Source organism: Miscanthus floridulus, chromosome 18 (genome assembly GCF_019320115.1).
Source record: "Miscanthus floridulus cultivar M001 chromosome 18, ASM1932011v1, whole genome shotgun sequence".
In the NCBI taxonomy this organism is placed as follows: domain Eukaryota; kingdom Viridiplantae; phylum Streptophyta; class Magnoliopsida; order Poales; family Poaceae; genus Miscanthus; species Miscanthus floridulus.
In genome coordinates this window covers 117,127,785-117,143,181 of record NC_089597.1, presented here as the reverse complement: position 1 = coordinate 117,143,181, position 15,397 = coordinate 117,127,785, and the positions used below count along the sequence as shown (strand labels likewise).

The 15,397-nt window shown below is 42.0% G+C and overlaps 2 protein-coding genes across 2 annotated transcripts; one reads left to right on the top strand and one right to left on the bottom strand.

Annotated features, from left to right (window-relative positions):
* Positions 1–720: 720 nt before the first annotated feature.
* On the bottom strand, positions 721–7,132 carry LOC136521394 (zinc finger CCCH domain-containing protein 45). Its single transcript, XM_066515129.1, has 7 exons — positions 6,652–7,132; positions 5,784–6,173; positions 4,640–4,802; positions 4,400–4,510; positions 3,188–3,256; positions 2,378–2,464; positions 721–1,761 (listed from the first exon to the last, which is right to left on the bottom strand). The coding sequence occupies exons 1-7, from the start codon at positions 7,002–7,004 to the stop codon at positions 991–993; spliced, it is 1,944 nt and encodes a 647-aa protein (XP_066371226.1). The 5' UTR covers positions 7,005–7,132; the 3' UTR covers positions 721–990.
* Positions 7,133–13,995: 6,863 nt separating this feature from the next.
* Positions 13,996–15,099, top strand: LOC136522952 (uncharacterized). The gene is made up of 2 exons (XM_066516747.1): positions 13,996–14,328; positions 14,489–15,099. The coding sequence occupies exons 1-2, from the start codon at positions 14,005–14,007 to the stop codon at positions 14,750–14,752; spliced, it is 588 nt and encodes a 195-aa protein (XP_066372844.1). The 5' UTR covers positions 13,996–14,004; the 3' UTR covers positions 14,753–15,099.
* The last annotated feature ends 298 nt before the right edge of the window (positions 15,100–15,397 follow it).

The window sequence follows — 15,397 nt, the reverse complement described above, 5'->3', positions numbered from 1 at the left end:
AAAATTGCTACAGCTCTGAAAGTGAAAGTGAGGCCTGTTCGGCTGGTATTAAAATCGGCTGATAAGCCGACTGAAGCTGTTTTGTTGTGTGAGAAAAATACTGTAGATTCTAGCTGATAAGCCGGCTGGTACGTTTCCAGACGTGCATACGCAATGCGAGCAGGGTTGACTTGACTATGAACAAGTGGTCAGGGAGGCCTGGATGCGAGCAGGGTTGAATGATCGCCCGGTCTTTTTTGATCTTGTGAGTCCCATGTGTGCCTCAGCAATCCAGGTGGCCACTTTACGCCGCCATTTTTTTTTTTTTTTTTTTTTTGCAACTCACGACGGTTTGGTTATTTAAAAGTGAATCAAAAACCTTTTTAAGCCTATAAGCAAGAAGACAGGTATGTAGATACCTTGCAGAAGTCCTAAAGCAAGGGTAGGGAGAGCATATATAAACCCAAATAATTCAAACATAGCACCTTCGTGCTAACTAAACAATATGCGAGAATAAGAGTATAAGGAAATGTGTACTGCAGCCTACGGCGACCCCATCTGGGTCTAGGCTGTCAGCGTATTTTGATGACATTTGTTTTCATATGTAAAAGACCATAAACCATTCTCATCATGTTGTATAGTAACTGTGTACATCGTTGTGATGATAAGCACAGGACAACTGCACAGCTGAACAAATAGTTCATGCCAACGTTATTCTACCAGTTTCTAACTCATGAGTCGTACTGTGATGCACCACTAGAATAATATCAGCCTGCCACAATGTTCTTACACTTTCCGCCTGAGCAAAATTCAACTACCAATGTCACTGCCCACAGCATATGCAGTTATACATAATCCACATTTTTCACTATCTTAGTTCTAATCTCGGTTTAGAAAATAAGAGAGAATCTATTTTAGTCTATCTCAGCTCTGTTTCACCGGTACATCATACCTCTCTCATATCAAGTAACAACATGAATCTCAGCACTCGGTATCGCTCTATGTTTTTTTCTATCGTTTCCTTGACCGCCTGGGAGCCGCCTCCTCTTCACTCTCGCTGTCATCGTCCCGAAGGGCGCTTCTACCGTACCTGTCTCCAGACTGGGCTCTGGCCCCATCTGTTCCAGAGTTTCCAGTGTTATCATGGCCCCTGCTGCCCTGGTCTGATGACGCTGTTTCGAACCTGTCCCCACGGTCACCCCCTGGCCTTCTCTGTTCTCGCTTCGCAGCACGGTTATTTGGAGGTGGTGGGGGCACGAAGGGCGCCATACCCATGGGGCGATTAGGCCGTCCAGGTCCTCCCATTCCCATGCCTCCCATCAGTGGACCACGGCCAGGGCCCATCATCATGTCAAGACCCAGAGGGAAAGGCTGCGGAGGCCTGCCAGGGAAGCCCATCCCGGGCATCGGGCCTCTAGCAAAGTCCCCAGGGAACCTTGGGCCAACAAATGGTGGGAAGCCGCGTGGCATGCCAAAAGGATCAGGCATGCCAAAACCGCCACCGAAACCAAAGCCATCACCCATCATGTTGGGAGGGAAGCCACGCCCTGCCATCATTGGCCCACGCATCATTGGCATTTGAGGCGGCCACATCATCCCCCTTCCTCTTCCCCTCCCTTGAGACTCTTGGCCGTTGCCTTCTTCCTCCTCCTCGCTTTCCTCTTCCTCATCCTCTTCATTGTCATCAAACAGCACAATATCTTGATTATCAGCTGCCTCGTCAGCACTGACTCCCTTTGCTTTTTCCTCCTCTCGCTTGGCCTCTGCTGCAATTAGCATAGCCTGAACCCATATTATAAAATATCAGACACAGGAAATGGACACTTCAAACAAGTGAAAAAAAGGAAGAGGCAACATATGGTAACTAAAATAATATATATCAAGTAAACACAAGTGTACCGGGCCTTTCGACAAAAATGTACCAGGCTATTTCTCTTTTAAGCAAAATAGCACTAGCACCGACCAACATGTGGAGTGCTACTGCTTGTAGAGAAGTGTATATGCATTGTTAGTCCTTATTCCATGAAGAGAATACAATGTGCCATTATTAAATTTTAGTCAATCTAAAAGCAGTAGCAATTATCTCCATTAGAATAATAGTGTAAAGAAATATTGTAAATTTTAGTGATATCTTCCACCTCTTTCTAGCACAACCCTGCTATGTGAATCTTATATGCACATAAATTATGGTCATCCACAACCATGATTTGACAATTACAAAACTAGTTTAGAGTTAAGAAACAAGGCAAATAGTGCTCAAATGTGACTAGACCAAATCCTATAGTGTCAGTTGTGGTTGCAATGGACTAGGTTGATATGCCTGATAGTAAGAAAACAGAAAGGTAATGAGAATGTTAAAACCAAGATAAATGGCAATGGCAATAAATGCATAACCTACCGTAAGTTCGCTGTCTGGCTCCAGATAAAGCAGAGAAGCCAACTGCTCACCAATGAAAGGTTCTAGTTCCTGGCAATCTCTGCTGATCTGCATTAATCAGAAGTGAACTGAACAATTAAATCCTGGAAACTTTTTGAGAATGTAGATGTATAAAAAAAGCATACAATTTCAACAATCTAGTCAATCATCAGTGTGTGCATACCACTAGAATTTCTGTTACTTATCTTTCTGGCCTACATCAATTTAGAATATCCTACCGGCAAGATTACTTTTCCAGCTAGTGTTTTAATCATTATATAAACTATACAAAAGTTTGAAGTTTAATCAACCAACCAAACGTAACACAATATTATAATCTCTGGTGAAATATAAATCTACTCCCTCCGTTCCAAATTATAAGTCGCTTTGACTTTTTTTGTTCATCCATTTTGCTATGTATCTAGACATATTATTATATCTAGATGCATAGCAAAATGCATGTACCAAAAAAGTCAAAACAACTTATAATTTGGAACGGAGGGAGTAGACAATAAGGATGAACAACATATGTATGGTTTGTAGTTAAAGCAAAGTCAGCTCAGTCTTTCCAGGCAGGTTTGACAATGGCTCATTCAACATTTTGATAAAGAACAATCAAGATGGAAATATATCAAAAAAATATGAAACAAGACAAGCCGTGAAATAGTGTTATATGTATAAGCTAAACCAACAGTTTCCACACTTTGCCATTTTATAATATATAAAAACATAAGGTGTCGTATTTCAACGAGCCAAGGCCAGCGAACACCTAAGACAAGGTGATCCACGTACCTTAACAGGGAGGTTATCATTGTATGGATTGCGGAGATGATGGGTTTTCTGAAATGACAACTCACAAAGCTGCAGTGCAAAAACTGTTGTAAGTATAGACATAATGATGATAGACTTATCGTAAGGCTTTAATGCAAAAACAGATGGCAAGAAATATTCAATGAGAAGTCTTATCAGCCACAACTTCAATTAATGATTTGTTGAATGATATAACCATGCTTGTAAAGTGTAAACTCAACATCAATTTTATGGTCCAGTTCAAAACAAAGAATTTATATCAATATAAAGGTGATAAGCCATATTCAATTGTGTTATGTCCAGTTCATAAAAAACGTATACAGAACATAAACACAAGGCCTTTGGCCTACGCGCTTGCAAGAACTAAAGCTAACCAATGACTAGTTCATCTGTACAGTGAATGTAGCAGATCCAAATTTTGATATGGAAAACAGCGCCCAATGGAATGACACTTCAAGGAATTAATACGATAGTTTCAGCTCTAAATAAATTGTCTGGGCCTAAAGCACATCTTAACCACAATTCCATCAACATATAAGTCTCACTTTCTATCAATGTTTGCAAGTTTGTAAACCTGAGCTTGGCTATTTTAGATGGTTTTCCCAGAGGAGAATTAAGTCCAGATTCCCTTGGGAACAGGGACAGGGTTGCACAGATGAATAGGTGGACAGAAAGGAAGATCTGCACTGTTACTAACCTAACCAAAAGTACAACATACAAAAGTCTTCATGAACTATAATGTGAATTTATAACCATACTGTCATGGGCCAGGGCTAGGCGCAACACATTAGCCAAGCTGCACGGCTTCCCCGCCCAAGCCAGGCGGCAACAGCATGAACTTATGTGATGGGTTAGTTTTTCAGTCATTATTAGTTGCATTAGGAATTTCCATCTGTTTGCCACAATGCCACATGGGCATTTAAAGGAGTAATGTGGTCTGTGAGGATCGAACAAAAAGAAAAATCAATATCCATGCCGATCTATCTTCTCCTTATCCTGCCATTGTGAGGCTACCGCCGGCCGACAAGGTCACTCTGTTTGGGCTCAGGGCCATCTAAAACAGCCCATAACGCATAAGCTATGATAATCAGTTATCAGCTCAAAAGTCGAATATCCCAACATCTGGAAAGGGCTAAGCTACGATTAAAGTGGTGATAAACAAACATGAGTACAAAATCAGCAAGAAAAATGCACCTTAAGCCACTGCATAGAGAAGTTCCGACCATAATGTGCTGTTCCATGAGCAGATTTCCAATTTCCACCACCAATGTAGCCACCAATCCTAGAAGTCATCTTTGCACACCCCTTGAAAAGCATAACATTTAGTCTAGTAAATAAATTTAATTGAACAAATTCAAAATAGCATTTGCAAAGATTAGATCAAAGACAGGCAAATACAACAGTATTCATAACAAATATAAACCTTCAGTATACCTGGAAATTGCGAGTTCTATTAATTGAGAATATCAAAATAACATTCTCAGTGGATTCAAAAGCTTCATTGAGTTTAGCCTCGTTACTCCTCTGTGTGGCCCAAATTCCTTGTTGAACTGATATTTCCAGATTCTCCCGATTGCAACTTTTAACAATGAAGTACCTAATGTTTTACATTTACCAACCCAAGACTGGATTAGAGAACCATTATAGTATAGCACAGCTGATACCATTAAACAATTAAATGGAACTTCTGACAAGATGCATAGGTGATGGTATTACTAAAATATGAGCTAAATTACTGCATTCACTCAACCATAGCAATAGGTACAGAAGTAAAAAAAAATTGATAAAAGTAAGCAAGTAACCTGACAGAAGGTGAACCCATAGTACTGTTATGCATAAAACTAAGTAACTTGCTAAGCTCCATATATATTTCAACAAGCAAGTCAAATATCTGATTACTATGTCTGTAAAACAAAAGGGATATTCTAACCCTTCTTTTTCAAGGGATTCCTCAAGAAACCCAAAAAGAAACGGAAAAAATGTTGATTTCCCAAATATTGCAGCGCATGAACCAGACATATAAAAAAAATACTAAACAAGTACACATTCAGGTAATCAGGTTAAAGTATAGTGTAAACTGCATATGTGAATAATCCTGTGTATTGTCTCCACGGGCAGCAGAGGCGTGCTCAATACCCTGTGTATGACATGGCCTGGATCAGACTACAGGTCTCCAAAATTAACCATTCATGCGATGTTCACCATCTCATGTGCTACTTGAACTTTCCACAACGAAATCCGTCTATACAAATAGAGTAGTAGCTTAGCAGTAACTATCATTACAAAAAGCTTCTTCTACTGAAGAGCTAAATATTGTGGAACCAACCTCAGAGAATAACTAGCTGACATATAACCTAGCTTTGTAATCCAAAGAGCAAAAATAACTACAAACTTTTTCTTTCAGTCAGTTATAGAAGACACAAGTTTGAAATTAAGTACAATTTATCAACAAGTGTCAAAACATATAATATAATATAGTAGTTTTATGAGATACGCTGTTGCAACCAAAACTAAACTATGTATGTAGTTTTCACAGTTCTAAAAGCTTTACAAGCATGACTAGAAACTCCACACACACCTAGATGGTCCTTGTGGAAGGGGTGTGGCAATTCTAGTGGCCTGATGGCCATTTGAAACACCTTGGGCCTGGTCATTTGTATTTGGCTTCTGCTGCTGCTGCTGCTGCGGTGGCTGTTGATTCAGCATTTGTGCTTGTTGTCCACCAGCTGGTGGAGCCACAGCAGTAGCATTTTCTGCCGAATTTTGGTTAGGCATCCCAGAACCCTGTGGATGTTGGGGTCTCTCCCCCTGCTGATTATAATTATTATTTCTATTTTGACCGTATCTGTTGAAAGAGCGCATCTGCAAAATCTTCTGAAGAACTTCCTCAACAGAAGGCGGTGGCCCAGGTAGCTTGATATGCTTGTACCGGCAATTAGGACCATTGGGACAAAAACCCATCTTGTACCTGCAAAGTATGTTACAACAGATATTCAGATGTGACGAAAGATGGCAAGCAATCATTCTTAACTTTGAACAACGACTATACAAAAACTAATCCTAGTCACAGCTTTACAGGTTATAGTCGTATGGCCATTTTTGTAGCAAAAAAACTGCCAAATGCATTGCATTCCTAGAATATCATATCAGTTGTAGCTTCTTTCAGTGAAACTATCAAAGTTGCTAAATTCTACAAAATTGAATCAAACCACATGTACCAACCGAAGATTAAGACAGACCCAGGGATCATGATCGCTATAATCTCAAACCCAAACCCCCTATCAATCAACACGAATTGGGCATCTTACTTAGAAAAATTACCGACGAGTTAACAAATTTCGTCAACCACAGCCACCACCAAGCTTATAAAAGCCACCTATTTCCCACCCAAACGTTAAAATCAACACGGGGAACCCGAACAAGTCGGGTGGGATCAGAGATCTCACATGTTGCACTCCTTGACATCGTCGTACGAGTGCTTGTACGCGCAGTCGGGCTCGCGGCACTCGCCGAAGTCGCGGAAGAAGCGGCAGACGGGCATGCGGGCCTTGTCGAACTGGTGCAGGAACCCGCACGCCTCGCCCTTCATGCAGAGGCCGCGAAGCCAGTGCCGGCACACCGTCTGGCGGTAGCTCCCGCGACCTCGGCCGCGCCCGTGCATACCCGGCCCATCGCCGCCTCCGCCTCCGCCTGCGCCGGGGTCGGTGGAGGACGGCACGGGCCCCCCGCCCCCGGCCGCCGGGACGGAGTCGAGGCCGCCCTCGAAGTCGAAGCTCAGTCCGCCGTCGCCGTCGTCCATGGGGAGATGTTAGGGTTTGAGATTTTTTTTTTCGTCGATTTGTAAAAGAGAGGCATACGAGGGGGAAGCTGAACAGTTCTCTCTCCCTCTCTCTAGAAAATCAGCTTTGCTAGAGATCCCAATTTCGGAGATATGCATGCAGGTGACCGACTAATCTCAAGTGACCGACTCATATTCCACCATGGTAGATTCATGAATTAGATCAACGATTAGCTAAGATACAGAGAAAAAATCAACTTAATTTTCGAAGTTGGCTCGTGCTAGAACAAGGGTCTGTTTGGATCCTCCTTTTAACAGATGGTTGGATAGTTCAGGGTAGATATAGCCTTGTTTGGATGTTTAGTTTTTGCCAGTTTTTAAGAAACTGGTTTTTAAAAACTGAGTGGGATCAAAACAGGCTAGTTTTTGTTGACAGTTTTTGCCAAATATTTCAAAACCAATAAGCTTGTTGATATCCAGCCTTTGCTAATTTGTTGCGACCTATAGAGCAATAAATGAAGACAGGTTTTTAAAAACTCAATCCAAACACCCCCGACTGATTTTTACTCATAATCCAGATTAAACTAGAGACAAAAGCTAGCTTTTAAGAATCTGAAAATAAAATATTAGCATGTATTAGCAACTTTAAACAAAGCTAATGGAACTAATAATTAGCATCCCTCCCGCTAATAATTAGCAGGTATGTTTAGATCCACTAGTATTAATTAGTTGCTACTCCCTTTTCTTGATATATTATTTTTATTATGTATCTAGACATATTATATATATAAATACATAACAAAACTACATTAAAAAATAAAATATCTTGTAATTAGAGCCGAAGGGAGTAACTTTTTTTAGTGCTAATAAATCTAAACAAGCGCTAAGGAAATAACCTAGCTAATCGGAGCTGTTTTTTTGTGAGGTGAGGAGCAAAACAAGAAGCCAGTTCATTTTAATTTATATGTGTTGGGTCTTTAATTATGTTGATGTAACCAATTGAGAGAGAAAATAAATGGTGGCACATATTGAAAGTCATTGTAGGTACTCTTACATTTTTTTTTGACAAATAGGCACTCTTACATTTATCTAGAACAATAATCCCTTTGTCCTAGAATAGAAGTCGTTCTCGCTTCTCGAGAAGTCAAACTTTTTTAACTTTAACCAATAATATATAAAAAACTATTGATATTTATAATACATAATTATTATCATTAAATAGATCATTCAATATACTTTCATAATACGTACTATTTTTTACAAAGCTAGTTAAAGATGAGTGTAACACTCCCGGTGCTATCGCTTAAACAACTCGCTAAACTATGTCATGAGCATCATGTTTATGTGTCAATGCATGTGATAAAGTGTGTAGATCAATTTCTGTAACTCAAAACGATCAACAAAAATGCTTAACGAAAGTTTATTCAATAGTCATGTTATATCACTTACGGTTTAAAACTAATTTTTATTAAGCAAAAATACTATAGAACATGTATGTGACACTTAAATAAAGTTGAAAGTACAAACTTGGTAGATGACAATGTAACTTTAACTTTTGGAAAATAGATGTTGTTAACTAGTGTTTTGGGACCTCTAAAATCAAACTTGACGTTAAGATAAGCTCTTTTCGTTAAGTCGGCAAGCACTTGAACGATTGTTAAAATATCATTTTTGACGAATTATATTGAGCGAAATAGTTAAATGGTGCTTAAATATTTTGCTCCTCCAGGTTAGTATAGGGTATGGACTATTACATGAAGTATTTATTGGTTGAAGTTAACAAGGTTTAGATCTATTAAAAATTACGACAAAAGAGTTAATGGTGACTTAGCCTCAATTGAAATCCTTAACTTCTTAAGTATGGAAAAGTAGTAAGACAATGCTATTTTGACATTTAATTTCTAATAAAAATGTTTAAACACTAGTCGCACGTTTTGGTATTGTTAATTGCATAAAAACGAGTGCTTGAGCATGGCATGGGTCGACATTGTGTTGGATGTCATGTTGTCCACTCTAAAATTGCCCTAACTTCACTAGAACGCGTTGTGAACCCTGATTCGGTGTTCGATTCGTGAACCGGTGTTCAGCGTGACGAACCCATGTTGGCACCTCCCTATCTCCCTTTCTGGTCGCTCTCTAGATGTGAGGTTTGCTTCGTTAGCTAGATGTTAGTATCGACTTTGGGTTCATAGAGTTGGTTGAGTCTTCATCGAGTTGGTAAGTAGTTTTTGGCCCTCTTTAATAAGCGTGCATGTCACCATTTCGTCCATTTGGCCCCGTGGGCACGGTCGCCTCGCGCTCATGCGCAGCTGGCGCCGGGCTCGGTCTCGGGCTGGTCACGACCTTTTTCGGTGCTCGCACTATTTTGGCCAGGGAACTCGTCGGTGACGTGGTGACTCGCCGGTGTCCATCACAGAGCGCTGCCGCCCCATCTCGGGCGCACGTGGCCAGGCCGCCACAGCGCTTCCCAGCTTCAACTGTCAGTAGGGTGTACACCACGGTGAGCTACGGATGCTTCTCCGCCATCTCTACCTAGCCGTGAGGGCGTAGACTAGCTAGAACAGTCACGCCGTCGCCGCGGATAGCCGCTTGCCGCTGCAACTCGCGATAGTGCGCCTCCGAGTCCCTAACCGCCACCCATTCTTGCGTGTTTAGCAGTAGATGGTTGCCGGTCCCTTACTTCCGTCGTAGCGAGCCTAGTTGGCCTGGCGTAACCGCTGTTGCCACCGATGTGCCGCGCCGCCGCGCGCGGGCACACCGAGGACCGCCCCATTACGAAGGCGATGTATTCCGGGGTGCTTTGGGCAAAACTCGAGACTAGTGGAACAGTGTTGCATAGTGTCGTTTGAATTTTTAAGAGTACGAGCCCTCTTTTGCAAAATGGGCAGGCGCGTGCGGGCTCCTCGCCGTGGGCCGCTTGGTGGGTCGGCCTGCTACGTGCGTGGCCGCTTGGTGGGCCGAATCGTTGGCCATCGGCCCTTTTCTTTTTCTAAATCATTTTCTAATTAGTTTTCCAAGGTAAACTTATAAATTCAATATAAATTTGTGTAGTTGACCAAAAATTATGAAACCAATTTTGTTAAGTTCATAAAATCATGATCTACCTGCTAGTGTACTTGGTTCCCATAGTTCTAAAATATTTCATGGCTGCCTTAAAAATTTTAACATGCTCTAATATTATTTAAGCGTAAACTTGTAGGAATTTTCATGATAAATTGATAATAGTGTTGACTCTGAAATTTTTACAGTAAATTTCTAACATTATTAGGTGCTCACTATAATTTTTGTAGCTCCATAAAAATTAGTTTGTTAAGGTAACTAAATAAGCCCTAGTACAAAAATATATAATTAATCAATCAAATGTCAAAAATAATTGAGGGTTGTAGAACGAAAATATTTTCTGAAAACAAGCCTTACTTGGTGACATGGATACGTAGACTAGTGCGTAGTCATTAAGCTAACTCGTTAGCTCCTGGAGCATAATCGTATTATAGAGTTGCAGTTACCATTGGTTAATTGCGTCTCTGCGTTGAATCCACGAACAACGATGAATCGTGGAGATGACCGGAGTAGCGGAAAAGATGGTGACTTAATGATCATGCCACCAAGATGAAAGTTAACTTGGTTATATCTTACCTAGGCAAGCCCCGGTGCATAACCCCTATTATTCTGTACTTTATCTTATGCTTATACATTAAGTTTTAAGAAGTTGAATGAAAACCACTTGCATATATATATCCTTATCCTATGAGTCCTACTAGTATATCAGTATCGTATAGATTGCTATACTATAGGACCCGGTAGAAGTCGAGTGATTACCCGTCACTCATGAGAGATAGAAAAGATATTATTGTTGTTATTATATTACTATCACATAGAATATATATGAATAATAATTAGAGACCGGGCAGAATGATACTTTGGATCTGGACTTGGTTAGACATTTGAGCGAGGCTCGGATTACACTTGTTCTGCCTATGTCGGATAAGGACCGGCCGTTGTATTGGATTCTAGTCAGGTCACAGACTTATTATCCTGAGCACATACTTCCTTATGGGGGTGGGAAGGCTCGTTGCTCTCTTGTCGTGGGTTCTGGCTCTTTTTGGACCGACTGATTGGAGACGGAGATGGTGGAGGTCTAAGCACCACACTGAGTCCGGGACTCAGGTGTGGGGGTTTGGAGTCCAAGTTTGGACGGAGACCTGGACCCCTTGACAGGAAAGTGGTGGGTTGGTCCTGCTTGTGCCTGGGGTACAAGCGGGACATGTGTTTCAGGGTACTCAGCTGTGATACATTGGTTCGTAAATTGTCATGTGATACGGTACGACTTGGCTACGATCTAGCACCGTAGTAAGAACTGAAATATGAAAGATGGTAAAATAGTTCTGATTGCTTACCACCTGCTTGAAAGTAGCATAGGTGCTTACATAGAATAGTTAGTTAATGAACTAATGGTGACTGCTAATAAAATTGAATATAAGGACACATGTTTAGTAATGCTCCTGCAGATGCAATAAATCCACAAGCCAGATAGCCTTGTATATCATTGGAGTCTTTTCTTTTCTTCTGACGGGTAAGTCTTGCAGAGTACAATTGAGTACTTAGGGTTTGTCTTACCCTGTTGCAAGTGACAGATGGATGCTAGAGCTGACACTTGTATGCGGAAACCTCCTGGTGGGCTCAACGAGGATTTTCTCAACGTTGCGGACATAGAGTTTATTTAAAACTTCCACCCAAAATATTTTACAATGGAAAAACTTATAACCTGTTATGATGTATATAATGGATCATTATGTTAATGTTTTACTTGTCATTAAATGATTTTATTTCCGCTAAAACTCTGATAACCTAGTTATATTCCACTGTTATAAACAATAAATATTATACTCTGATGTTGCACGGAAAGTGATGTAAGAAATGGCTAAAATGTTGTAAGCTTTATTCTCCTATTTATGATCCTGTTGAAAAATATGGATTTTTGGGCTCTCCCTTGGGGTGTGCTCGACAGAACTGCCTGATGTATCTCACCTTCGGGGTGTTTAATGTCTAGTGGAAGACAAGCGCCTCCATAAGTAAGTTATTTCGGGCGGTTCTGCCACAATAAGAAAGTTTGACCTTCACGCAACTCATAATGTCCTTCTTCTTGGGACGGAGGGAGTACTTCAGAAGTACGACAACTTACACGTAAGTTGTTGAAGGTATGACAAATGTAGCGACTTTCTGATCCGATTCAAGATTATGATTTTGACAACTTTGATAATAAAGTTATGACTATATAGCTTTCCGTGGACGATAATAATAGAAACACATGGAAATGATTTTTTTTGCGAATGACGTGGGAATAATTATTGATGTATCTTTCTAGGATTCGACTCTTAGTCGTTTGCCTAAGGGTTAGAATGAGGCACTCCACTGGAATTTTAAATTTTTAATCTTACATGTGCCCTTTATGATTTTGTACAGACCAATGTTGTAAATATAATTAATTCAATTAATATATTTTCATCATATTGCAGTATCTTGGTATAATTTTTGTATTCATGTACACTTTTGTCACACTAAAACATGATACTTTGAGTTAGAACTTGTCTATACTTACCCTGTTCCAAAGTAAGGCCTCTTTGGAATTACCTTGTTCCAAAGTAAGGCTCCTTTGGAACACAGGATTGAAAAAAAATACAGAAATAGGAAAAACATAGGAATAGATAGGAATACATATGTAAAATATAGAAATGAAAAATATAGGAATGTTATAGGTATAGGTGTTTGGATGGACCACAAGAAAAACATAGGAACAAGAAACAATGAGGTTGGAGTGGATGTTTTTTTCTATGATTTTTTCTTGTGAAATCAAAACAAAGGAAAGTTTTCTATGTTTTCCCCATGATCATTTCGTGTGAACCAAATAGTGCTACAGTAATTTCATCCATAGAAGTTAAAATTCTACATTTCTTCTACAATCTAAAGGGGTCCTAAATGATATTTTAGCTACGAATCTAGATGTCTAGATTCATAGCTACAAGGTTATTTATTTGTAGGATGGAAGAGCAGATGTTTCCTTGCTTTTTATCAACCGAGCGATACAAACCCAATGGCCGGGATGATTATGCTAGCTCTAACATAGTTTCGCCCAACCTTCTTCCTCAATTGCTATGAGAGGCTTTCTTATTTTTTGTTTGGCTCAATCAACTATCCACTCAAAAAAAAAGTCTGGACTGCAGGTCCAGTTAAATAGAGTCCTCCACTCAAAAAAAAAACAGAGTTAAATAGAGTCCAAGGAATGCAAAGAGAATTTGGATAATCCAGGCTCTAGTGGGCCCTTCCCTCTCTCGCTCGCTTTTCCTTCCTCGGGCGCAGACCAGGCGAGTGCCGCCGCCCTCCGCTAGGTCTTCGCAGGCGACGAGCACCCACCGGTATGCACGATCCTTCTCCACCGAGCACCCCAAACCCTAGCGTAACCTATCTGTATTCGGATCTGACCCAATTACAACATCATACCTACCAACTTCAAGATTTTCTGCAAAAATTGTCCACCCCTCCCATCGAGATTCTTAAGTAAACCAGGCATCAACTCTTGTGTACTAAGGGCATGTTTGGTTCTTTAGCCACCTCCTAAAATTCCTATCACATCGAATGTTCGACACATATATGCAGTATTAAATATAGATTAATTATGAAACTAATTATACAACTTACGACTAATTTACGAGACGAATCTTTTAAACATAATTAGTCCATAATTTGACAACATGGTGCTACAGTAAACATATGCTAATGATAGATTAATTAGGCTTAAAAAAATCCATCTTGGAAATTAACCTCCATCTATGTAATTGGTTTTATAATTAATCTATATTTAATGCTTCTTACTAGCATCTAAATATTTGATGTGACATGAATTTTAGGAACGAAACAGCCCCTAATTCTGCGAACAGAATCCAGCGGTAGGATGTCCAATCTTCTTTAACCTGTTATACACATGCCATGCTCATCTACCGGAGGGGGGATTGTTCTTGGCACAATGGAAGGAGGAGGGCCACCAGGGCCATCCCAAGCCATCCCGGTTTCCGGAGACGCGTACTGCAACAGCTCCACTGCGCCCGTGGATGCTGCCGGCAGCAGCTCGCCGGCCGTCGGGCGGAAGCTGCTGTTCCGGCGGATGCTCATCGGCGTCAACGACGGCCGCTACTTCCACGGCCTATTCCACTGCATCGACAAGCACGGCAACATCATCCTCCAGGACGCCGTGGAGTACCGCAGCGCCGCCCGCCATTGCTCGCCTCCCACGGAGCAGCGCTGCCTGGGGCTCATCCTCATCCCGGCCGCCTGCCGGTCGTCTTGCCAGGTTGATTGCTCCGTTGAAGAGAAGATGTCGCTCCTGTGTTTGGAATGAATTGTGCTTCTGAAGATGCTATGCATAGATTGCAGCCAATTCTGTCATCTGAACGGAAATGCTAAACACCACACGGGTGTTTTATCAAGAGCTGGCACACGATTTTTTGTAGGCGTCGCATCCCCACGCCGCCCAGAGCACGGCCGCCGCATCCCGGCGCCGCGCGTCCAGCAGGAGAAGGTCCACGGCCTCCAGCCGCGCCATGGCCGCCTCTGTGGCGGAGGACGAGGAGCCGGAGTGGTCAGACTCTTCCCGGCGCCGCGCGTCCAGCAGGAGAAGGTCCACGGCCTCCAGCCGCGGCATGGCCGCCTCTGTGGCGGAGGACGAGGAGCCGGAGTGGTCGGACTCTTCCGGAGAGACGTCAACGCGGGCGTAGCGGCCGCCCGTGCGTCGCGCGGCGGCGGCTAGCGAGAGGCTGGTGGCGGGCGGGCGGCGGCTGCTAGACGTCGACGGCGGGGTGGTGTCCGGGGCGTCAACGATGAGCTGGGCGTTCCAGCCGCCGGCCATGGCGGCGACGAGCTCCCGAAGCCAACTCACCCCGTGGGCCCCGCGTGTCACTGACTTTGTCTTTTTGTCCTTCCATAGAAAAAAAATTGTGATCTGTGATATGTGGTCTGTGACGTGTGATCTGTGGAGGCTGGATGTAGAAGAAGGGTGGAGGCTGTTGGATCTTAATCCTATGGTGTAAAAAAATCATGTGTTGAAACTGCATAAAACACATAGTTGTTGGGCCCTGCATTTTTTTTTATTTGATTCATGCCATTATAATTTTTGATGTTGGGAGAAACGCTATTATTATTCGTCTATTTTGAAGCATGCCATTACAATTTTTCGTTTTCCACAAAAATATCACTGAATACGTATGAACACAGCCTGGGCCCAGTTGCAGGCGTATACGAAGACGTATACCCCTGTCACTGGCACGCGGGCCCCACATGTCATCTTCTAATTCCTCCTCTCCTCCTCTCTCTCTCTCCATCCCGACGCAGCCACGGCCACGGCGAGCAGCAGCACGTCGGTC

Bases quoted from the DNA above. Each gene is read 5' to 3' on its own strand.
- LOC136521394 (XM_066515129.1), bottom strand. From the start codon at position 7,004: ATGGACGACGGCGACGGCGGACTGAGCTTCGACTTCGAGGGCGGCCTC. The intron at 6,174-6,651 runs GTGAGATCTCTG...CATACTTTGCAG, and splicing joins GATGTCAAGGAGTGCAACAT to GTACAAGATGGGTTTTTGTC. The intron at 3,257-4,399 runs GTGCATTTTTCT...TTTGCACTGCAG, and splicing joins TCTCTATGCAGTGGCTTAAG to CTTTGTGAGTTGTCATTTCA.
- LOC136522952 (XM_066516747.1), top strand. From the start codon at position 14,005: ATGGAAGGAGGAGGGCCACCAGGGCCATCCCAAGCCATCCCGGTTTCC. The intron at 14,329-14,488 runs GTTGATTGCTCC...GATTTTTTGTAG, and splicing joins CCTGCCGGTCGTCTTGCCAG to GCGTCGCATCCCCACGCCGC.